At 41.3% G+C, this 24849-nt stretch overlaps 1 protein-coding gene across 2 annotated transcripts in view; it reads right to left on the bottom strand.

Annotated features, from left to right (window-relative positions):
- Positions 1-24849, bottom strand: part of rsrc1 (arginine/serine-rich coiled-coil 1) — a 127136-nt gene that overhangs the window by 996 nt on the left and 101291 nt on the right. For both annotated transcript variants that reach the window (XM_078246206.1, XM_078246205.1), the window contains exons 7-9: positions 22760-22831; positions 3947-4053; positions 1394-1501 (exon numbers count right to left, since the gene is read on the bottom strand). In XM_078246206.1, the coding sequence (XP_078102332.1) occupies positions 1394-1501; positions 3947-4053; positions 22760-22831 (287 nt within the window). The remainder of the gene's footprint in view (positions 1-1393; positions 1502-3946; positions 4054-22759; positions 22832-24849) is intronic.

The following is a 24849-nucleotide window of genomic DNA, read 5'->3' as shown; positions in this document are numbered from 1 at the left end:
CATGGTCTACTCTGGCACTTGAGTCATTACCAAACTCCTCATGACTGTAGTGTTACCGTACAAAACATCTTAATCAACAATGTGATAGAAATGAATGAGCTATGTTTCCTAGTGAGTTCATGAGCATGGCACAGAGTTGTCAGTACGGCCCTTTGATGCAACCTTTTTGTGGACTTCTGAGTCCCAGTGATGACGCTGTAATACTAGAGTAAAGGCTGTGGTATCTTATGTGTCTTATTAGTCTTTCCCTAACTGTTCACTTCAAAATGCACATAAAAAAAAACTCTGTGGGCCTAGCAGTGTGTCCATAAAAAAGGCCTACACATATGACTTTGTGTTCATCGCAGTACATCAGCAGCAGTAGTGACATAGATTGTAGGATGGTTATAAAACCGCTGCTGCAAGTGTCTGATGAATGAAGGCATCTGTTTATTAGGAAGTAACATAATGACTATGAGACTGAGAAGCAAGGCACATTTCTGTATTCCCTGTGTGTCTGTGTGAGAGATAATGTTGACATGCTGGCTATGTGTACATACTGTATATCTATGTGATGATATGTGTCTATTATTATGCAGATTGTAGAGCAGCCCCAGCCACGTCAATCCTTCATTCCTAACCTATGCTGCTTACAGCTGCACCGCATGTTATCTGTGTGTTAGATTCAACACCAGTGAGTTCTTGTCTGTCGGCCCTGCACTGGTGTCATGGTGCTAATGAGGCTGTGTGTGTGGGATGACAGTATCTGGGCTGGGCTAATGGGACTCATCTGTTCTAATTGGAAGCGGAGCTGGAGCTAAAGCTGAGGCCGGGGCCCGCCTTGGGCATATTGCTACCATACATCAGCCTGTCTGAGGGTGTGTATGTGTGTGTGTTTGAGCTGGGGGGGGCGGTGTGTGTGTCTGTGTGTGTGTGTGTGTGTCTGTGTGTGTATTTGAGGGGGTTATCTGCATACGTCAGGGCATAACTTAGTTTCCCCCAGTGGAGATAGATGACTGGGAAGCCCCATGGAGCGTTATTGGAGTTTAAAGATTTCCTTCTTGTTATTCATTATTGGTCTGCAAGCAGGAGAGGAGGTGATGTTCTATCTAAGCTATAAGCTACTATACTGCAGTGTCCTATACTATACAAGGCACAGTATCAGAATATGCAGGAATGGTGTAAACTGTGGTGGTGTTAGTAGCAGCAGAGGTATTTTTAAAAGGAAAAGTTTACAAAGTTTGTCCACCAAAGGCAATCACCATACTCATAAAAACAAGATGGTACCAAAAGATAAAATGACAAGAAGCGAGATCAACTTCAGCTGTGTCAGAGGACTGGAAGTTGTTCATTGGCTCAGAGGGTGTTAAAAAGTCTGCAGTAAAGCTAACGGGTTTGCCAGGTGAGAACTTACACTGGGATGGGCGAGAGTGTCACTGTCATTGTAGACTATGGACAAGGGAAGAGTGACGTCCTGAGAATCTGCGCTCTCCGACTCCTGCTTCACCTCAACTGGCTCAGTCTGTACTCACAGAAATTCACAAAACACGCAAAAATGTGTCACACTCAAATTAAAATGAGCATAATCAAACATTAAAATAAGCTTTAACAGAACCAAAAACAGATATTGATACATAGACATGATTAAATAGAAGCAATACATGGTAGATGCAACTAATAATGATATATATATATATATATATATATATATATATATATATATATATATATATATATATATATATATATATATATATTAGCCAAAGCAACAACAGTATTAACATTTACATACAATTGTGACACAATGCAAAAGAAAATGGAGGCTCTACTCATGGCTTCAAAATGTGTGAATAACTTGCAAATGGCTCCAATAAGACAAGAGCACCAAAAATTGTTTGGAAACATTTTGCTTTCCAAAATTGCAATGTAATGCATATATTTTAGCATATATTGCATAATTTCCTGTTGGTATCAAAACAAAGTTTGTAGATTTCTGTAATAGTGCAGAATTGGGACACAGAAAAGAATTGTGACATGCAACGTGACATTTGTCCAGCAGATGGCAGTGACAGTCGGGCTGGTGCAATAAGCTTCTAGAATGCAGCGTATTGATAGTAATCAGCTTGTATCCTAATTCCAATTTTTGTTTTCTCACTTGACTCATCTATCTGTGTATGTGTCTTTCTACCTTCATATTCTCCACCTCATATTTTCTATAAGTAAGTTTTAATTGTGCTAAACCAGCAACTGCAGTGTAAATATTCAAACCCTTTAAACTACCAGCTTGCTTGGTCAGTTGTTCCACTTTTTGTTACAGTTGAAACCAAAAAAGAACTGTATCTTTGCTGTTCTTTATAACTGAAAAGGACTTAAAGTAGAGTAGAGTCGAAGCTCATAGAAGGAGATGTGATATCTAGAGGTATTACTTAAAAATATAATAAGCCCCACATTTGGAAGGATGGGCTGTTTTCCTTGTTGTACTTGATAAAGAAGAAATATCAAAATGAACACTATGCCAAGTCCATTCATGTTTCAAACACTCCTCAAACCAGCCCCAGAGCAAATGTTTACCCAGTTGAAAAGATCTATTTAAAATTCATTTGGCAGGATACAAAAAGTGAGAGAGATAGAAAACACACTGGCTAATAAGTATGTTGATGTGCCAAATACACAATTATTGGTAAGGAAATGCTGAATATACATTTCTAAGAAATGCAGCTGGCTTGAAATGGAAAACAATCTTAAAAGATACACTGTAGCAGATATTAAAGGTTTCACCGGGTTCTCCTCATTAACAGTGGCTTCAAAATCATTAATGGACACAACTTATGGCTAAATGGCTATCAATACTAAAACCAAATAAACTTATATTTAAAAATAATTTTTTTTATAGGCACGTATTCTTACACAATAACATGTTTCATTAACTATCAGTTTTATTAAATAACAAATAACCCACATATATCTACTATAGGGTTGTCATACAGTTTCTAAATGTAAAGTATATTTAGGCATTATTCCCTTTGATTGCAGCCAAAGACGTGATGTAGCTAAAATACTCTGCAATCTTCCCAACTATGGATGAATCGTCTGGAAGTATTATTTGACTAATAATGAGGAGATTAATCTGAAAACCAATGAAGAGCAGTAATAAAAATAATGTGTCAACTTTAATTTGTATTTCATTAAAGCAACTGATTAAAATATTGCATCCCTTTTGTTTTGTAATTGTAAAATTATATTTTCTTCAAAATTTGAAGAAAATACATTTTGTGACATTATTGCAGGGTGATTTTACAGAATAAATCTACCTTTATACACATGTGAGAACAATCGGACATACAGAATAGGAGATCTGGATGTGAACAATTAAAGCTTCTACCTAGCTGGATAGTGGAACCTCGTTATGTTTCAGGTTTAATATGTAAAAGGGGAACTTACACTCTTCGGGCAGGGAAGGCTGAGTATACTGTGCATGTGCAAAGTGTGCAGTCTAAGCTGCAGCCACATCAGTCTTGACCTTTGTCAGACTCACCAGGATGTGTCCCAAAGGTCTGTGCAGGTTTGCTGTCACGTGTTGTTGCCTACCTTTTCAAAACAGCCATGAGCCCCAACAAATCTAATTCCTGCTCCTTCAGAGACAGGCACATTTCAATAATGACTTCTGTGTTTTGTCTGCATCTGCACAACCAGAGGGGGGAAGAGAGAGACAGAGAGGGAAAGACAGAGGATGGCTGTTGCCTGCTGTGGCTTTTGTGTGGGTGCTGCCGCTTTGGAGGCGGCGAACAGAGGAGCGTCTGATGAAACCATCTCAGGTCGGAACAAACGGCGCTGAATGAATGTTTGATTTGGTCTGGGTTGTCTCTGGACAGACGGCACAGCGTTGCAGAGAGGGAAATTCAATAAGAGACGGAGTGAAAAGATAGAGAGAGTGAGGGGTAGGGAGAGAAAGAGGGACATAACGCACCTTTATATCATCCCTGGATGATTTGAAAGCCTGAGGAACAAAGGAATCACTCTCGATGGCCTCAATGTCCTTTATCCTTCGCACTTGCTCCTCTAGAGAAGTTCCCTCTGAAACACGTTACACAGAAGAGAGGCTGTGAACAAAAGCGTGCATACATGTCCAGAAACTCACACACACACACACACACACACACACACACAACCCCCCCGCCCACCCACCATGGGTCAGCCATCCCTTGTTATTTTCTGAAAGGCACCAGATTTCATTTGGACTGGGCTTAGTTGATTGCATGTTATCTCTCCGTATAATGCTCCTTGACACAAACAATATAAAATATCTGATATTCCCCTATTTTAATCTTGGCCTTCTTTAAAAAAGGACTCTTGCTCAGCCAAGGGCATAGAGTCACTACAATAGGCAAGTGGAAAAAAAATACAAACAAGATAATAGCCAGACAGTAAATTACACTCAGATAATGCATTCTAAAATAATCAAAATATGAACACAAACTCACTGCAATGGAATTTCATTATGGAGACTAAATGTGATTAAGTTTCATACACTTTTCATGTATCAGAAAGTATTTTGCTCTGGCTTGTCAAACAAAAAGATAGAAAGGGTTTCCAGTAGATTACTCTTGGATATAAACACATCAGGATTCTGCATATCAGATAACAAATCATTTCAAGAATTCAAGAGCAGTATTCGTAGCGTAGGAGGGCAAAAATAGGTGTGCCAGGAAAGTTAGCAGCAGGGAAAAAAACCGAAAAAGTCTAAATGCTCCCATTATTCTCGGGCTGCCAATCTTCCCACTGATCAGTCAATATTCATCCCTCTCTCCCCCATCCATCCGTCCTCTCCTGCACTCTCCCATCTCTCTGTCAATCCAGCAGACATCCATGTTACTCTGCTCCACTGATGTGTCATGAAGTACACAAATGGGAACACACACACACACACACACACACACACACGCACACACTCGCACACACACACACACACACACACACACACACGTATACATGTAAACTTACATACTTTGCACTCACACTTATGGCTGCCATAAATATGTACATGCGGCATACTCTAGCAAGCACACACACACACACACACACACACACACACACACACACACACAAAGAGTGCAATTGGAGCTAATAGCAGGAATTAATTCAATCCATTAGTGGCTACAGAAAGGGTGTCACAACAGATCTTTATTGCCCTGGTGTTTAATGAATAAATGAATATTTGTTCTAGCTTTCACAGCAAAGCATCACATGGCTAACACACACACACACACACACACACACACACACACACACACACACACACACACACACCCTATTATAGTTCATAATAGCACTCAAACAAACTCGGTTTTGATTTAAATGCACTGCAGAATTGGACAACTGAGTGACAAGTGGAATTAAGCCTTCCTATATGACAGAATATCAGCATGTCATCCTGTGCTAGAAAGATGCGAGCAGAGAAGCATTGCATAGCGGCTCCAAAAATAGTCATTACCTTGACTAGGCAGCTAGATGAAGTCTGAACACTGGCCCAATATCCTCCTGGAGACTGTGGCCTGTCTTTCACACAACTATCACCACCGCTCACTGCACAGCTGCATGAGCGTGCATGTGTTCGGATGAAAACTAACGCCTGTGACTGGCCGACAATTAATTCAGCACAATTTAATTCACTTTTTCAATTATCACTTCTCAGCTGTCCTTTGAGCATGAATGCCCTACATGAAGAACTACCACACTGACATGTATTAACACACACACACACACACACACACCATATCTGCAAGCATCTCCTTGGCAGGCCCGTCTGTTGCTAAGATGTCCGTGTGTGCTGCAGAAATCCATTAAGACCTCAGACTTTTTGACAAACACATTATTGGTAGATAAAATGACTTCCATATGCTGTTTGTCAGATGTCAGTGGAAAAAGATATGTATTTCATGAGAAAATCAAAAATAATGGACTTTGAGTGCAGGCCTAGCAAGCTTAGAGACAGACAAAAATCAATACTCTAGCTGGGAGAGCACACTCCGCAGCTCGGAGAGGTCAAAGTTGATATTTAATATTGACACATTATCTGGCAAATTAATTTAACAGGCCAACTCAATTGTCACCGCATTAGGAACGCTTCTCTGTCAGTGATGTGGAGGGTAAAGTGAAAGCTGAGAGAGAGAAAACAGACGGAGTGAGACAGAAAGGAAAAGAAACAAAACTAGACAATTAAATGTACAGTATGTACTGCTTTAAATTAGGTTACTGTTAGCTCTCTATGGCAATTGTGTATGCGTGCTGAAATGCATTACAGCCATTACTGCGAACAAGGAAATGGGACCAAACTCAATCAATAAACTTTTGTTTTGTATCTGCAGATTAGAAAAATGGATAGCGACTGAACAATGTATGTTAACGTGTGTTTTGCATGTCCTTGCATGTTTACACCTGTGAGTGTGTGTGTGTGTGTGTGTGTGTGTGTGTGAACATGTATAAAAGAGCCAGTCAGAAAACTCACTTGCCATCTCATTACTGAAATTAGTTGGACAGACAGTGGTGCTGATGAGTGGCTTAGAATCAATAGGCTACTGTTCTCTGTAAACAGCTGTTAGTCCACTTCATTGATTAAGACCAGAGGACGAGGAGAGAAAATCAAACCAGCCAATGAAAACAGATTTCAGCTCATCTCCTTCAGCCTTGAAGATGAGAGCGTTACACAGCAGTTACACTTCCCCGCCAGAAGAGGGAGCTGTTCAACAACACAAGTCTATTTATGAGCAGAGGCCTTGGGCTAAGGCAGCGTTGTCTTTGTAAACTTGACTTTGGTCTACAGTTTGTCAATCAAGAGCAGCCAAGCTGAATATATTGCTGCTGCTGATTAATTCCAGTAATTGAGTGCACTAGCGTGCCAGCTAAATTACCGCAGCACTTGTTGTGTGGAGAAAAATAAATAAGAAGGAAAACTAACTGCTTGTTTTATTGAGGTCTCGCAAATTGTGGCAAATCTTTGACAGTGTTTGAGAATTATATGGCAAACGGAGAGCTTAATGGCATTTAATGAATGTAGTTAAAATGAAGAAAGGGCAAACTGTATGTGCTGTATTTATAGTGTGACTCCATTCAGTACAGTAAGTACAAGAAATATATTTGGGACAGGTGCTGTCAGAAATAGAATATTTTTTATATAAAAGAGATTTAAATTCATAAAGTATTTATTTTAAATTTAATATAATAATGGCCTTCAGTATGCGGTTCTCTGAGCACCACATCACTGACACAGTCTACTGCAAAACCAACAATGATACAAACCCCAGTTCATAGAATACATGAGGATAAACATTTCATCTAACTTTTGGAACCTACGTCTGGCTTTCACATGTGCATGGCATGCACACGCTCTCACACAGCAACATCTCTTGGTTTCCCAGGTTTCAATAATGTGATCTCCCTTCCTCTGCCCCCTCCTACCTCCTCCCTGCACCGCGGTAAAGATGTGTAATTCAATGCTCAATTTAGACCCGTCTCAGAGGAGATTTTTTTGCCTGCTAATTGATAGAAATTAAGCCATTAATCAAGCCACTAGCCATCATTCAACCCAGGGAAGATGAATTCAAACTTTCATAATAACCACCTTCCCCATTTTAGCCCTCATTAGCATTAATTTTTAATGTAATTATGCTATTCTTTTACACTGAGCTCATAAATTACTGCTCTTTTGTTGCTGGCTGGCCTTGTAAAATCCAAAGTAATGCTTTGTAGTCTGATCTTTAAGGCAATTACTGGCTTCTTCACTCTTTTATCTCCCTGCATTTCCAATAACCTGCTCTCTAATGATTTATCTCCGCTGTACCCCCCCCCCCTCCCCTTCCCAGCTCTTTCTCTCTCTGCACCAGCGGCCAACTGCCCCGCTGCCAGCCTCCGCCTCCAATCCCCCATCCGCCCACATTCTCCCCATCTCTTTACAGCAGCCACAGATACATCATGGATGCACAAAAACACATGTACGAATGCTTGCCTCTACCAAGTTAACTATATTAACACACTCACGCGTGTAGTGTGTGTGTGTGTGTAGTAACTTTGTTTACTATCTCCTTTAGTCTTTTCCAGCTCGCCCTTCATTAGTGAACATCCAGCTCCAGCAATGGCGACAACACCGGGGGAATGCCAAGGTAAGAGACTGGCGCTCCATCTCACTCTCTCTCTCTCTCTCTCTCTTGGCTGGTCTCCTGTGGGTCTTACCTGTAGGCTAGCTGCTCTTGTTTATGTAACCCCTGAGCTGGGTAAGCACACACACATTCACGCATGCACTCACACAGGCACACACTCGCAGAGCTTGGCATCAAACAGCTGAGTTAAGCTTAGCAGGGCTGCGTGCTAGGGGCGATAGAGGGGCTACGGTCTGGCCCTGTTCTCAGCAGCAGCATCCTGGCTGCATCAAAGTCTTTACCGTACGATTCTCCAGGCCCAAACAACACGCTGCTCCAAAGCATGCCTAGGAATTGGACTGAACAACAACAGAAAAAAATGTAACAATAGGTTACTTATTAAAATCCGAGGAGATTTCATTATCTACACCAAATGACTCTCTGTGAGACATTTTGCTTCGTGGATGAGGATTTCCATTATACCGTCACTAAAACAAATAAATTAAGAAACATAATGTGTCTGCTTGGTGTCTGGGAATGTTGCTGCTAATGAGATATTTTGTTGATATGACAGAGAAGTTTAAGCTTGTGCTACTTAGGCCCAGAGCCAGACAGCCAACTTGCGTTATTAAAAAGGTGTCTGGTGTAGGCCTTGGTTAGGTAATACTTTTAGACTGTATTGATTAGGGGCTGCTGACAGGTTCTGATGTTAGTCCTGGAAATGCATCAAGTGGCTAATGAGCAGCTATTAGGCCCATTGATTTGCTGATTTCAATTGATAGCTAGCAGGCCAAAGCTGCACGTCAATATTTGCATAACTAATACCCTGCAGCTTTAGGCTTTGAAAAATGAGACCTCAATGAGTAAGGGAGACAGAAAAGAAGTAGAGAAATAGAGAGATACATTTAAAGCGAGAAAGAGAAGAGATGCGGATGATGAGAGCAGATAAATACAGAGAGGCAACCGGGAGGTAGGAGTAAGAGAAACACCTGAACTATCAAAACAATCCAAATGTCAAGAACAGCCATGAGTTTCCTCTCCTCTGCATAGACCTGTAGGTTGTCTGTTAGGCAGCGAACCACCAATGGTGGCGTTGCAACAATGACGAGATGTGACGCTGATGCCTGTCTGACGCCTGTGGCTGCCAGGGTCAACAGGTCACACAAAATGAAGGGAAATTCTGACAGGCTGAGCCAGATGTCCCGAGCGTGTCCCCGAGGAATGTGCGTATATGTATGTAATGTGTTTGTAAGGGCGTGTGCGAGCGGGGAGATGTCCAATGACAGAGCAGCTGGCTAAGCCAGTCTAATGCGTGTTCCCACGAGACCATACAAGCACATAATACGCACACGTCACTCATACATTATCTCCATCCCCGCCTCCAAAAATGCCATACGTCTCCCAACAATGCACCTTCAACCACAAATACATACACAGGCCCGAGTGATCATCCTCTGCAGTGGTCACCTTGTTATGATAATTTCAACTGGTCTCTGTGGAGTTTGCCATCCTGTCGACTCCTGTCACTGCCTAATGCTCAGTTGTCTTCCTTAAACCTTTTACACTGATAGTCAGGTCTAAACCTACGATGAACACCATATATGATCACATTCATTGGAGAATGTAAGCCTTGAGCATTATTTGACCTTAGCAGATAATGGCAATTTCTTTTTGGCATCAGGAAATGAAGAACAGCTGGTGACTGAGTGTCACACACACCCACACACGCTCTTCTAGTGTCTTCTAGTGATAGTGATCTCCCACTCTCCAGTCAATAAAGGTCGGAATGATGAATTAAATACCCAAACAACCTGCTAATGACAGGATGACATGGCAGCCACGCGCTGTGCTCAGCTATCTCCTTCCACATCTTCGCTGATCCCTCCCCTCTCACCACTTCTCTCTCTTCTGTCATTCAACCCCATTATGCTCATCTATCCGCTCAACTTCCTCTCCTCAACTGACCCCGGTTCAACTACTCTACAGTATATTCTCCCCATCTGTACTAACAAATCCTGCTACTACAATTAAATGCATGTGTTTAGACTCCTTCTGTCTGCGCCCATAATGAAATCATGGGGAGAAACAATAGATTGGCCCAAGTCTATCCTTCCATCCGTAGCTCTATCTATCATGCACAATCTCTGAAAGCCACAGACTGTTTTTATAAGAAATGATGATGCATGTAATTGTTTGATTCTGCCATCAAAACTGCACTGACTCATCTAAAGACTTGCTGCAGTGTTTGTTTGTTCATATAAGTGTCACACAAACCTCAGACATTAACTTTTTTTGATGAGAAAAATTTGTTTTGAAAAAAAACCCCGATATAACTCTAGCTACTTTCCCACTTTCAAATAGGTAAGATACAGTATTTACTCGTAATTGACTCAGATGGAGAATTTAGTTTATTGTTGGTTGTGAACATTGTATCTATCACTATCATGGGTATAAATAATGCATTCATTGCCAAACACAAGGGTCTACCTTTTGGGAAACTAGTACAAACAAAGCTTAAAAGCATCTACTGTATATTTACTACATATAAGTCAGCTATTTATCTGAAATCCTAGCTAAGACCTGACTGCTCCTGCTGACCTGACTGCACAGTGCTAACTGCAAACAGAGGGCTAACCAAAACCAGGTGGGTGTGTTTCCCTCGCTATGTATAAAGGAGAGAAAGAGAGCAGTATGAGTGTTAGCCGATGTCCTGTGCCTGGGCAGCATCACAAAATCTCATTAAATAGTGAAGCTTTCACAGGCTGAGTGGTGAGATCTTCAAGATCACAGCCACTTTCTCTGTCAACGGGCTCGAAAAGGGGACTGGTGGCATTCCTAACATTTTGTATTTAATTTTGTTCCCTCCTTTCCCTAAATTCTTACAGAGTAAAAAGTCCAGGACTCATATGTCAAGAAAAACACACCTCAAGGACAATTATTTTTGAAAATGAAGGAATTTTTGTCCCTGTGACACTTTTAAGTAGATACTCATTGATTAAGGCTGGTTTATTAAACATTTTCCACATAGAAACTGAAGGGCAGCTTGTATTTAATGTAAAACAGCAGAGGGTTTAAAAGAAAACGGAGAAGTGTTGTAAAAATACAGCAGAACATAGATGAAGGAACATGTACCTGAAACTCATCTCTCCATCTCCTACGTGTTCAGTAACCTGGAGTACAATAACAGTCGGTCTGTGAGAGGAGGAGCTCTTTATTAAGCACAGTGCTGTTTTAGTGTGATTAGAATATAGAGTCCTTCCCTGCCCTTTACCAGAAATAACATGCATTTGACTGCATTAACTTGACGTTAAACTAGGCGTGTTTGTGTGTGTCTGTGGGGAAAAAGTGCAGCGGTCTCCATTTTTCGATCCCTGGCTGGTCAGCAGCTCTTTTATGAACAACTCTATAATTAGAGAAACACCAAGCAGCTAATTACTTAATTGGAGAAAGGTCTTTAAAATGAAAATGATGTAATCTGAATCCAGGAAACGGGCTCGATTTTCACATACGCTAATATATGAACATCGACACACAAACAGGCACACACACCTCGTGACCTACAGTCTTCTTGACGTGTAGCCATCAAGCAACCAACTCTTTCCCCTTAGTTGGGTTGTAATTGATTTTCCCTTTCACTCTGCTGGCTCCTATGTGTGTGTGTGTGTGTGTGTGTGTGTGTGTGTGTGTGTGTGTGTGTGTGTGTGTGTGTGTTGGTGAGAGAGGAAAAGGGACAGCGAGTCTCCTGTTTGTGTGGTCTGCTACAAACTATATTATTAAAGGTCATGGCTGCGTGTGTGTGTGTGCGTGCGTGCGTGCGTGCGCCGGAGTCGTAATTAATTAGACAAATGCCCCCTACCTCCTCCTCTTCTGACCTCAGAAGACTAATAACCTTGGCATTGTGTAATACATTACACTTTTTTTTTTCCTGTCGCATTCTGCCTTATTGTAGGAAGTGCAAAAATAACAAGAGTGACATCATCAATTGCATGTATATCAAAATCATCCTTCATGGCTTAAATTACAGGAAAGAAATGCATATGTAGTTGTGTGACTACATATGCATGACATTAGTCCAGTCAGTCCTGATATGTTTGATTTCTGTCAGCTGTGCTGGTGTGTACTCCCAACCAGCATAAAGGTATACTTATAAGGGTTACTAAACAGAAGTTTAAATCATTAAACCCAAGAGGCTATAATCTGATGTACTCAACAGTTGAGCAATACAAATTGTGCTGAGGCACTCACTTGGGAAATTGAACACTGCAAGTTTGAGTTTGTGATGGATACCCGTTTTTCAGTGAAGTATTTGGAAATACAGTTGTAGATCCGGGTCCCATGTGAACAGAGGCAAAAAGGGAACTGACCAATGACCAATGATGTGTCAGTATGTATTATTACTTTTTGCTACTCTGTTATAACAATATACTCTCGTACATTTCAATGAAGTATTAGTAGTTTTATGCTGTGTATTGACCTTTTCACGTGTGCATGTACACTTTCTTTTATACAGTAATGCAAAAAGCCACGCCACACGCACACGCACACACACACACACACACACACACACACACACACACACACACACATCTTAAGTGACCTCTGATGTCTAATGACAAAGCTTTTGGGAATACCACATGGCCAGAGCCACCCAGGATGCCAGCACTTTGACCTGCAACAGTCTGCGGGTATGTCTAATCACAGCAGTCTGACCACCCTGTTAGACTGAACCAAGTACACTACTGCTGTGTATGATCATGTCCAGACATACCGGTGTGTGTGTGTGTGTGTGTGTGTGTGTGTGTGTGTGTCTAAGTCACTTTCACATACTGGGAATGTTTTCAGTTAGAGCCGCAAACTAATACTCTACCTTTAATCTCCTAATAGTGATGCTACGTTACTCTGGCTAAAATAGTTACACACATTATTTAGCTGCATTTACTGTTCAATTTTCAGGATTTTTAAAAGTAAAATTCTTATAAAATTACATTTTAACGATTATTTATTTATTATTTTTAATTTTATAATTAAAAAACGTTTGTTGCTGTATGAAAGCACATTTAAACCAATTTTATTATTCAGTACTTAACATTAATTGAATCAAGACACATTTTCACATTCAATATCTAATTTTAAACCAGTTTGCGTGACACTATCCTAAACCTAAACAGGATGGACGGGAATCAGCCTGGTTACTCAAGCGAGGTTGCTGAACACACATCGGTCTACTGGTAGCAGGTTAATTGATAAGGGTGACCCAAGAAACGATTACCAATCACAGAGGTTAAAAGGGTGCTGTCAATCATTTGTCCTCTTGACCTGAATGAACACAGGTTGGAAGCTTGCATGGTCAATCTCTGTGTAATCTAGCCTATGGCAGAGATAGCTAGGCTGCTATTAGGTCAAACATGTCATTCCGTAGATATCCTTATATGATTATGCTGTAGGCTCCATAGCTGCAGAAGGGACAGCAACGCCGGGCAGCATCAGCATCCCATTACCCCGGGACAACAAAGGGTCACGTGGGGTTAGCAGACTCGGCATGCGCCTCCCTTGTTCACAGGACCAGCAGTGCTCAGGACAGGAGGTCACCTAATCACCTTGCCGAGCCATCTCCAAGGGAGGAAAGGGGAAGCGAGAGGTAGGGGGTGGAAAAAAATCAACTTTAAATTTGCAGCGATGAAAAATCAATAAAGCAGTAATTGCTTGGCTTATCACCGTGCAATGAAACAAATTGGGAGGAGAAGGAAGGGAAGGAGAGGGCTGGCGTCCATGCTGCACGCCAGGTTTTTTTTTGGCTGCAGTGTGTGGAGCTGAGCATAGCACCAGAGAGAGAGAGAGAGAGAGAGAGAGAGAGAGAGAGAGAGGGACAGAGAGAGAGAGAGAGAGAGAGAGAGAGAGAGAGAGAGAGAGAGAGAGAGAGAGAGAGAGAGAGAGAGAGAGTAGTTTGGGCTTCAGTGGGCCAAGACAAGGAAAAAAGGTCTCCTTGTGATAATTAAATCTTCCCACACTGATTTTCTGCCAAATTTATTTCCCCAGGGACCATAACTCTGATTCAGTGCTTACAAGCCTTGCATAACTAATCATTTCAAGGTGGGGGGAACCACAAACCTGAATGAATTGGGAGGAGAGAGGAGAAAATAAAAAGAGAGATGGCTAGACCGAACGTGTGGCACTATTCATCTCTAAATCAATCATTATTTCGGCAGGACAAAAATCAGAAAGAGATAAGATAAGATTCTGTTTAAAACACAGCTTTAAGTGAAGGCGTAATTGATTGTCAATGCACAAAACATCCTTTAATTCCTGGAACAAATAGAACCCATAAAGCCAATGAAGTGTCGGTTCAATATTCCTCTGACTATTCCGGCATGATTGTGTTGAACATAATAACACAACAAATAAGGCCATTTATCTGAAGTAACGACAGGAGATGAGGCTTACTACACTAATCAATATCGAATCGATACAAACCAGATTTTCTTACATCAAAATCACTGAGACAGATCTTTCTTCAGCGCAGAGTGCACAAGAGCAATACAGTGCCTCCCTCGAGCCCTGAGGTAGATCATATAGCCGGTGGAAAGAATACAGTTAACAAAAAAGTATAAAGCTCTACCCTGAGAGAGGATGCTGGGAACTATAATTATAGCTTGGTATAATTCAGACACTCTCCTTATTGAATCCTCATGTTTTAGTTAATGTGATGAGATCATGGACACCAGATCACTCGTGTTTACCAGCAGATGAATTTTACCGCTTGTCCTTCAAGTGGCAGCCTGAGCAGCGGCGATGCTGATCGGCGAGGTAGCATGGCACGCCACACCATGGCCCCAGTAATTAAAACATTTAAAGCAGAGCCAGCCCCCCTGTGCTCCCGGGGTGTGATATGGGGGTCACGCGCCTGTAGATTCACCAGTGTGTGTGTGTGTGTGTGTGTGTGTGTGTGTGTGTGTGTGTGTGTGTGTGTGTGTGTCTAAGTCACTTTCACATACTGGGAATGTTTTCAGTTAGAGCCGCAAACTAATACTCTACCTTTAATCTCCTAATAGTGATGCTACGTTACTCTGGCTAAAAATAGTTACACACATTATTTAGCTGCATTTACTGTTCAATTTTCAGGATTTTTAAAAAGTAAAATTCTTATAAAATTACATTTTAACGATTATTTATTTATTATTTTTAATTTTATAATTAAAAAACGTTTGTTGCTGTATGAAAGCACATTTAAACCAATTTTATTATTCAGTACTTAACATTAATTGAATCAAGACACATTTTCACATTCAATATCTAATTTTAAACCAGTTTGCGTGACACTATCCTAAACCTAAACAGGATGGACGGGAATCAGCCTGGTTACTCAAGCGAGGTTGCTGAACACACATCGGTCTACTGGTAGCAGGTTAATTGATAAGGGTGACCCAAGAAACGATTACCAATCACAGAGGTTAAAAGGGTGCTGTCAATCATTTGTCCTCTTGACCTGAATGAACACAGGTTGGAAGCTTGCATGGTCAATCTCTGTGTAATCTAGCCTATGGCAGAGATAGCTAGGCTGCTATTAGGTCAAACATGTCATTCCGTAGATATCCTTATATGATTATGCTGTAGGCTCCATAGCTGCAGAAGGGACAGCAACGCCGGGCAGCATCAGCATCCCATTACCCCGGGACAACAAAGGGTCACGTGGGGTTAGCAGAATTCGGCATGCGCCTCCCCTTGTTCACAGGACCAGCAGTGCTCAGGACAGGAGGTCACCTAATCACCTTGCCGAGCCATCTCCAAGGGAGGAAAGGGGAAGCGAGAGGTAGGGGGTGGAAAAAAATCAACTTTAAATTTGCAGCGATGAAAAATCAATAAAGCAGTAATTGCTTGGCTTATCACCGTGCAATGAAACAAATTGGGAGGAGAAGGAAGGGAAGGAGAGGGCTGGCGTCCATGCTGCACGCCAGGTTTTTTTTTGGCTGCAGTGTGTGGAGCTGAGCATAGCACCAGAGAGAGAGAGAGAGAGAGAGAGAGAGAGAGAGGGACGAGAGAGAAAGAAAGAGAGAGAGAGAGAGAGAGAGAGAGAGAGAGAGAGAGAGAGTGTAGTTTGGGCTTCAGTGGGCCAAGACAAGGAAAAAAGGTCTCCTTGTGATAATTAAATCTTCCCACACTGATTTTCTGCCAAATTTATTTCCCCAGGGACCATAACTCTGATTCAGTGCTTACAAGCCTTGCATAACTAATCATTTCAAGGTGGGGGGAACCACAAACCTGAATGAATTGGGAGGAGAGAGGAGAAAATAAAAAGAGAGATGGCTAGACCGAACGTGTGGCACTATTCATCTCTAAATCAATCATTATTTCGGCAGGACAAAAATCAGAAAGAGATAAGATAAGATTCTGTTTAAAACACAGCTTTAAGTGAAGGCGTAATTGATTGTCAATGCACAAAACATCCTTTAATTCCTGGAACAAATAGAACCCATAAAGCCAATGAAGTGTCGGTTCAATATTCCTCTGACTATTCCGGCATGATTGTGTTGAACATAATAACACAACAAATAAGGCCATTTATCTGAAGTAACGACAGGAGATGAGGCTTACTACACTAATCAATATCGAATCGATACAAACCAGATTTTCTTACATCAAAATCACTGAGACAGATCTTTCTTCAGCGCAGAGTGCACAAGAGCAATACAGTGCCTCCCTCGAGCCCTGAGGTAGATCATATAGCCGGTGGAAAGAATACAGTTAACAAAAAGTATAAAGCTCTACCCTGAGAGAGGATGCTGGGAACTATAATTATAGCTTGGTATAATTCAGACACTCTCCTTATTGAATCCTCATGTTTTAGTTAATGTGATGAGATCATGGACACCAGATCACTCGTGTTTACCAGCAGATGAATTTTACCGCTTGTCCTTCAAGTGGCAGCCTGAGCAGCGGCGATGCTGATCGGCGAGGTAGCATGGCACGCCACACCATGGCCCCAGTAATTAAAACATTTAAAGCAGAGCCAGCCCCCCTGTGCTCCCGGGGTGTGATATGGGGGTCACGCGCCTGTAGATTCTAATTTGTGCACCATTTGTATTCATGACAGGCACGTGCTAAATATTTAACAGCAGCCCGGCAGGAGTTTTGTATTGTTAGGCTTTCCAGGTCAAATAATTTGATTTCAAGGCAGATTACATTAAGCGTCAATGTCCAAGCCACCACTCTCACTTGCCTCTCATTTCCTGTCTTTTATTACAGCCGAGATAGGCCAGAACTGAAGGGATATGGCTCTGGATTATACAAGAGCTTGTTATCCGTGGATTAGTTATTATTTTCAATTAGAAAAGGGATCACATCGTTTATTATGGACGAACACACCCACACCGTTATTGTATGCAGACGCTAGCATGCAGAGCGGAAATTTTAGCTGACTGACAAATTGTTTAGTAGAGCATGTAATCACAACTAACAAGAGACATATGTATGTATGTATATATATATATATATATATATATATTTATGACGTTGCGGGTATATGCACCTCTAACGATATTTCACTTATATTGATTTGACTGAGGCATCCTACAGTCGGTGAAGATGTGTATTCTGTATTTATGTTGAACAAGTAAGGCAAGAAACCAAATCCAGACATTTTCTGTTTCAGCCCAGGCCCTATGGTGATTGACAACAGAGCTAGTTAAACGGTGATGAGGCGTTAATGGATGCTAGGTCGAGGAAGTGAGGAGGGGGAGAGTGAGCAGGAGGGGGTCTGCGGCTGAATATTTAATGGTCATATAATTCCTGAACAGAGACACACACAGACAGGTACACACCCAACCCATGACCTGTCCTACACACCGCGTAATTAGGGAAACAGTCCTTTCGTTTAACTGCCAAAAGAGCAAACGGTAGGTATATATTCCCCTAATGATATGGGTTAAAGAGCTATTATACGTCTCATTAAAATATATGATCTCCCAATCTGGTGGTGGTTTGAGGTAATGGGGACAGAGCAGCATAAGGGCTAAAATACCATCCGCAGGCTATAGGCTAGTGTCCAATCCATATCTGCATAACTCTGTGTGTCGGAGAGTGTCTGCATAAATAAAAATATGTTTCTGTCAGTGCCTTATGAACGACACATGAACGAGGGTGTGGGGATAAATTGGGGTTATCAAGCATTTGACACCAATTTTCATGTCAAGTGGTTGATGTGTTAATTTTCTCCTAAAATAGGCTGGACATGAAGTATATAAAGAAAAGCAGGAGGAATTAACACAAGGTCTTAATAAAGCCTTAAACACACACACGCACACACACACACGGTGGATGGATACCCAACCCGAGCCCAACGGAACCCGACAGACCGGGCCGGTTTCGGACAGATATTTAGAAATGATGTTCAGTGTTCGGTCACATCAGTGCGATAAGGCATTGAACATTTTGAATTTAAAACAGCTTATTATGTAGGTGCGCGTCTGTGTTAACGTGCGCTTGTTGCCCCGTGTGCGCTGATGCGCTCATCTGTTGACATTTCCGAATGCCTTCCTACAGTTGCTTTATAAAAGCGGGCTTTCCACACAAACAAATGTACATGTGTCATTAGTATTAGAAAAAAATGAGATTTGAACTGTGTCGGGCTCGGACATAAATATCTTAATGCCTGTCGGGCTCAGGTCGGGTTCGGTTACTGCTCTGTTGGACACGGGCCGGGCTCGGACAGAAAAATGCGGCCCGATCCACACTCTAACACACACACACACACACACACACACACACACGTAATGGAGACATCTCTCTTTCTCATCATATTTTAAATTCTCTCACTTAATTTCTCGCCATCAATCCCAGTTGGACGGGAACATCTTGTAATCTTTGAACTGACATGCTTCTGAGAAATGAGCAACAAATAAATACATACAATATGATCTAAAATCTGTATTAAAATAAATGATCACATTTACTTTAACAACATGTACCATTTGTATAAAGGGTTAGATAATTACTTGATTAGTGGATCGACAGAAAATTAATCAGCAACTATTTTGATAATTTTAACTAATAAACCTTTTTCATCTAACAAAGCCAAACATTTACTGGCACCAGGTTTTTCTTAAATGTGAGGATTTGAATCCTTGTCATATGTGATAGTAAACTGAATATTTTGGGCTTTAGATTATTCCAGTTGGATAAAACAAATAATTAGAATACGCAATCACGACGGGTGCTGGGATATAATATTTGGCATTTTTCACTATTTAAAATATATAAGTTTTATATATCGAGAAAAAAGATGCAGGTCGATCAATAATAGCAATAATTACATAGTTACATCCCTATATGTTTTTTTTACTTGTGCTGACTTGTTTTCATATCTTCCAGTTTAATAACAACGTGACCAGCACATTGGTTGGTAACACATCTGGATAGATGTCACAGGTTGTCGTATTTATCGTCAGTTCAAAAAAAGACAAACATTAAAAAACAACATGAGGGAATTTAACAAAAAAAATGGGAGGAAGCACTACTTGGATCTGACTGTAATGAGACACAAAGCAGGGTCTCCTGATCCACAGGTAGGTAAGTATGTTTCGGTAGGGCTGCTAGATTATGGAAAAAAAATCCTAATCACAAATATTTTTTGTCAATATTGAAATCACGATTATTTCACACGATTACTCATCGACTTTTAGTTCAGTTTTCTTGCAATTATTGAATTAAAAAAAAGTTAAACAGTTAAACAAATAAACCATGAAACACCTTGAACTGTGAAATTTCCCTTAATACTGTACTTTTCCCATTTGAACTTTTCTTTTTTCATTCAGAACACAAGACAAAATAAGAGTTAACTTGCAAGACGTAATGTGCAAAATAATCGTTTTTTCTCGATTACTCACTTCGTTTTTGTGATTAAAAATTTGATTTATTGCACAGCCCTATGTTTAGGTCGGAAAGAGATTCATAATGTTGGTAATTTGATATATTTAGTTTAACATCCAGCCCTACATACAGTACCACCACACACAGCTACTCTGGTTATACATTGCCTTGAGTACAGTGCCAGCTGACAGTACAGTCCACACAAACAGACTGTGTTACACTGGCAGTCAGTCCGTCTTATTATAGCTGGACACTCACTATGTTAGCTTAAAGCCTCCTGGGCACACAAATAACATCTCTCAGCTTTAATAGCCTAAACAAGGCATGCAACTAACAAAGGAACCATCCTCCCCTCTCATATTCACACCCTTTCATATCACTTGTTTCCTTTTTCAACCACTAGCATCATCTGGATGCCCTTAACCAGAGAGCCAAGCACTCTTTAAGTGGAGACTACTTTGTTAACTGATGACCACAGGGTCAGTTATTGATCCTCTCCTTCTCTTACGCTCGGTAAACCCTGCTGATAAAACCTCTATTCTCGCAGGGCTCCGCAGTATGCAGGCACAGTTTGCTACAATAATAGCTTGCATATCATAGCATTCACATGAATCAGATCTCGGTAGTTCGATTAGGGCTAAACTAACTCAAACACATTGCCAGTCTAGGATGTGAATCTATTTACGAACGAGGAGTGTAGGTGGTAGTGTTCTTCACTTCTCCCCTCCATTCTCTTTAAAGGTTTTCTCATTTCAGTTGACTTAAGAGTTCAAGTGTAAACTTTTTAGTTGTGTTGACCTCTAAGAGGCCCTGCAGGGAATACGGAGACCCTTGGTGATCTGCTGTTTAGCAGCAGCAGTGGCCCACCTCCTCCATTTTAGTTGTGCTGGAAGGAAGGCCAGAAGAGGATGGAGCTGGATGACTCTGCTTGTGTCTATGTGAGTGGATGTGTTGTTCATATGTATTGTGAAGGTGCCACTGGCTTCTCCCGCTACCAAGGCAAGGGCAAATCATCAGGGCCGCTTTGTCAAGCCTCTCTGATCTCCTTTTGTGTCCCTGTGCAGGGAACAAAATTATCGTCCTCGAAGCCAGCGCCTGCACAGCATGCTGTGTTGCACCGCTCTACTACACAATCAAGCACCAAAAACTTATTTCACACAAAACGAATGGATCGGGGGATGAGGGAGCTTTGAGCAAAGCAGTCAACTGAATCCAAAAAGAGGCAACAGTGCAGTGTGAACTTAGCTTAAGAAAGCTATTTGATTGGGAGACTTGCTCTGTTGCCCCAAGCAAAGTACTTAGTCATCACTTTGGCAATGCTTCCACACAGAGAAGAAAGAAGCAGGAGAAGGAAAAGAGTAAGAAAGACACAGAAGAGGGCAGGAAAGAGGTGGAAATGGTTGATGAGGACAAATGGAGGTGGGAAGAAAGAAGGTATGTGAGACAGAAAGTAGGAGGAGGAAACAGACAGACAGAGCGATAAGACCAAGAAAAATGAATAACATTAATGTGAGAATGGTGGAGAGGCTAAAAAAAAAGAAAAAAAAAAGGAATATATCCTTCCCAGAACTGAGGGGACCAAAGCAAGAGTGCAGGGCTAATTAGTTTCTGATGACTGGACTTTCATTTGGCTAAAAGGTCAGCTAACTTTAAAGGTCACAGTGCCATGCCTGCTCGATGCACAAAAAGAATGACACAAAAAAATTGGAGAGAGAGAATCCAGCGATATAAAAACACTCACACTAGAACAAATTATGCTACTACACATGCCAATTTGTACATGTACACACACACACACACACACACACACACACACACACACACACACAGAGGGCGGTTGATAACAGCACATTTGATATTCTCATTTATGAGCAAGGACCAGGGTCATTATTCTATCCAAGGACTTTTACTGCTAGCATATCCACTACAAATTACTCTTGACTTTATTTGAATGTGTATCGATATAATCTTTGTGTGTACGTGTGTGTGTGTGTGTGTCTGCATGTCATATGTTGGTTGTAGTATTGGCAGAGGGGGGTAAATTTACTGCCTGCAATGATAAGCACATTTCTGCCTACGTATCTTTATGTAGATTACAGACGTCTTAATATAAACTAAGGAGCGTAATCAGCATCAGCAAGTTCATGTTTAGATGTCGCATTCTTGTTTACAAGACAACGGCGCTTACATGAATCCCTTGATGTAACCATATTGGATGTGTTTAAGTGTGTTACATCACTAATGTTGCAGAGAGGGCACGGACTGCAAAAATACTGCAATGCCTGACACATGAAACACGAGCATAGGCGGGGCTTTACATAAACTAAATATACACAAACATTTTTGTTGTTGCACTCACACATTCACATTCATGATGTGAAAGCTTTATAAAACCTGTTAAATTGCACACATTACTCGTTAGCCTTTTTGTTTTTATCAGATAAACATGCTCCAGCTGATTTAGGACAGAAGTTGTGCAACAGATGTCTTATAGGCAACAACACGTTTTGGTATTTTGTGCTCCCGCTCCTCAAAAGGTAATTTTGCTAGTGGCTACTTGATTGGAGAACAAAATATAAAACAAAGCTAACTTGATTTATTTCATTATTTCAGTTCAGCTATCTTGCCAACAACTTTGATGTTGCACTTTTTTTTGTTACATCTTTTATGGTTTATGTTTTTTGTTTTCCTTTGTGTGTTGTCAATTCAGAACTTCTACAACTAGTTTGGCGTTGGTGTCAAATTCCACATGTTGGCTCTACGACAGACCCACACGTATAACTCACCATCCTGTAGTTTCTTCCGCGCCTCCTCCTCTCTCTTGGCTACTTTGGCCTTCAGCACCTCGTCTGTCTTAGCTGAAGAGAAAGACAGGAGACGGCAGCGTTAGGAGCAAAGCAGAACTTTTGGAACATCATAATGGTTTTATTATAGAAAACATTTAGAGCATGTTTAAAGATACATTGAGATATTAAGGAATTGATTATTATTCATGATATATGATAATATATGTTCTGAAAATAAGACAAATAAATAAATTGACCAGTTTTTATTTAAATTTGACGATCCCATTTAAAATAAATAAATAAAAAAACATTTGTATGCGCAAGGAACAACAGTTATTTCTGTGGGAAATACTGTTATTTGATAGTCATCACAATGGAGATTACTAGAGAACACATCACTGGATCAACAGTAAGCGTGCAAATCAACAAAAATATGAATCATGCCTTTATTCCTTTCTCTACCAGACAGCACCCTTCTCTGCTTTCCCTTCATACCCCTGTGAAAATCATTGAGTCTTCCTGAGAGCTGTTTATCGTCTCGGCATAATGAAAAGCTTAAGAGAAAGTGAGGCTGCGGGAGTAAACACTCGTCAGGGCATTTTAAGCATCTCTCATCGTGAGCCGTGTTGTCTTGGCTCCCTTTTCCTCCGCCTTTCCCCCTGAATAATCAAGATGTTAAGCCACATTAAAAAATATAATGCCGTGTATGGCAGGACTATCAATACTGCTTCTGAATTAATTACATTTCCGTTGCGGCGCATCATTTATTTTGCAGCGTTAAGGCCTCGGCGGAGCCATTCGCCTTTATTGCTATCTCACTTGGTTGATGAGTGAGCTATGTAAAATTGAGTCTCCAATATCATTACACTTAATGAGTTTAAACTTAGAGAAAAAAAGAGGGAGAAACAGAAGACGAGAGCGAGCAGAAGAGAGAGAGAAGGGGGTGGGGGGGGGGGGGATGAGAGCTCTGCACTGTTTTGGGGAAGTTAATACAATATAAGAGTGGGTGTAAGTGTTTGTGAGCGCTTACAGAATTTTTGTTAGGGCACAGCTGTGGGCGTCCGAATGTGGTTTATTTATTTACATTTCTGCATGTGTGCGTTTTGTGTACGTTCCTCGTTTTGTGTCTCTTTTTGTGTTTTGTGTTGTGACTTGGTGCTAGACTTTGAACTGAGAGCAAGTACGTTAGATAAAGATACAGCACATACATCGCATGCATGCGCGTGCATGCGTGCGTGTGTGTGTGCGTGTGTGTTTGGATGCAGAAGGCCATGGGTTGCGCTAGTCTCTCTGTGACTGCGCTGCTGTTTTTGTTCAGTAATTGGCGTAGACAAAGAACCGTCACACTGCTGTTACGGGTGGTTAAATCTGGAGGTTCCACATCTTTACTAACAATGACTCTACATGGATGACTGAACCTTCCTCTACCTCCCTCAGCTAGCGTGTGTGTGCGTGCATACGTGCGTGTGTGTGTCATAATTTAGTAAGTTTGTGTTTGTACCAAAAACTAAACCATGGGCTGCATCATCCTGCATCTCTTCACAACTACATTCATGACTTTTCTGTTTGTATGCACAGATGTGTATTTGTGTTTGTGCACACTTCCCTCTTTGCTCGGGGCTACCGAGAGGCAGGTAGGAGATGGAGCAGTATTGTTGGTGTGATGGAGAGGGGAGGGAGACAGGGGAGAAAGAAGAGGGCAAAAAAGGGAGATAGGCTGATAGATGGGGGCCATGTAGGAAAAAGGAAGAACTGACAGCGAGGGGAAACAGACAAACAAGCAGAAATAAGAGGAAAAGCATTGCCTGCGTGCACACAAACAACATGAGTGATTTGTCGCCTCTTTTTGTTTGCATGTTTATCCTCCACCTCTATCCCTTCATCCCTCCCCCAACAGGTTCTCTTATCCTCTCGCTCTGTCTTCTCTCCTTCTGTTTTGCCCTCTCCCACCCCTCCCCATTGTTTTATGCTTTCTCTTGCTCATCTCTCCAGTACACTGTGCCTGGGGGCGATAGCAGCAAATCAAACTGTTTATCCATCTCTCATCAGTGCATGGCCTCACGGGGCTCATGCCCCCTCAAAACAATGAA

The sequence above is a fragment of the Sander vitreus genome, chromosome 3 (genome assembly GCF_031162955.1).
Source record: "Sander vitreus isolate 19-12246 chromosome 3, sanVit1, whole genome shotgun sequence".
In the NCBI taxonomy this organism is placed as follows: domain Eukaryota; kingdom Metazoa; phylum Chordata; class Actinopteri; order Perciformes; family Percidae; genus Sander; species Sander vitreus.
The sequence above is the reverse complement of the archived record's forward strand: the minus strand, read 5'-3'. Positions and strand labels throughout refer to the sequence as shown.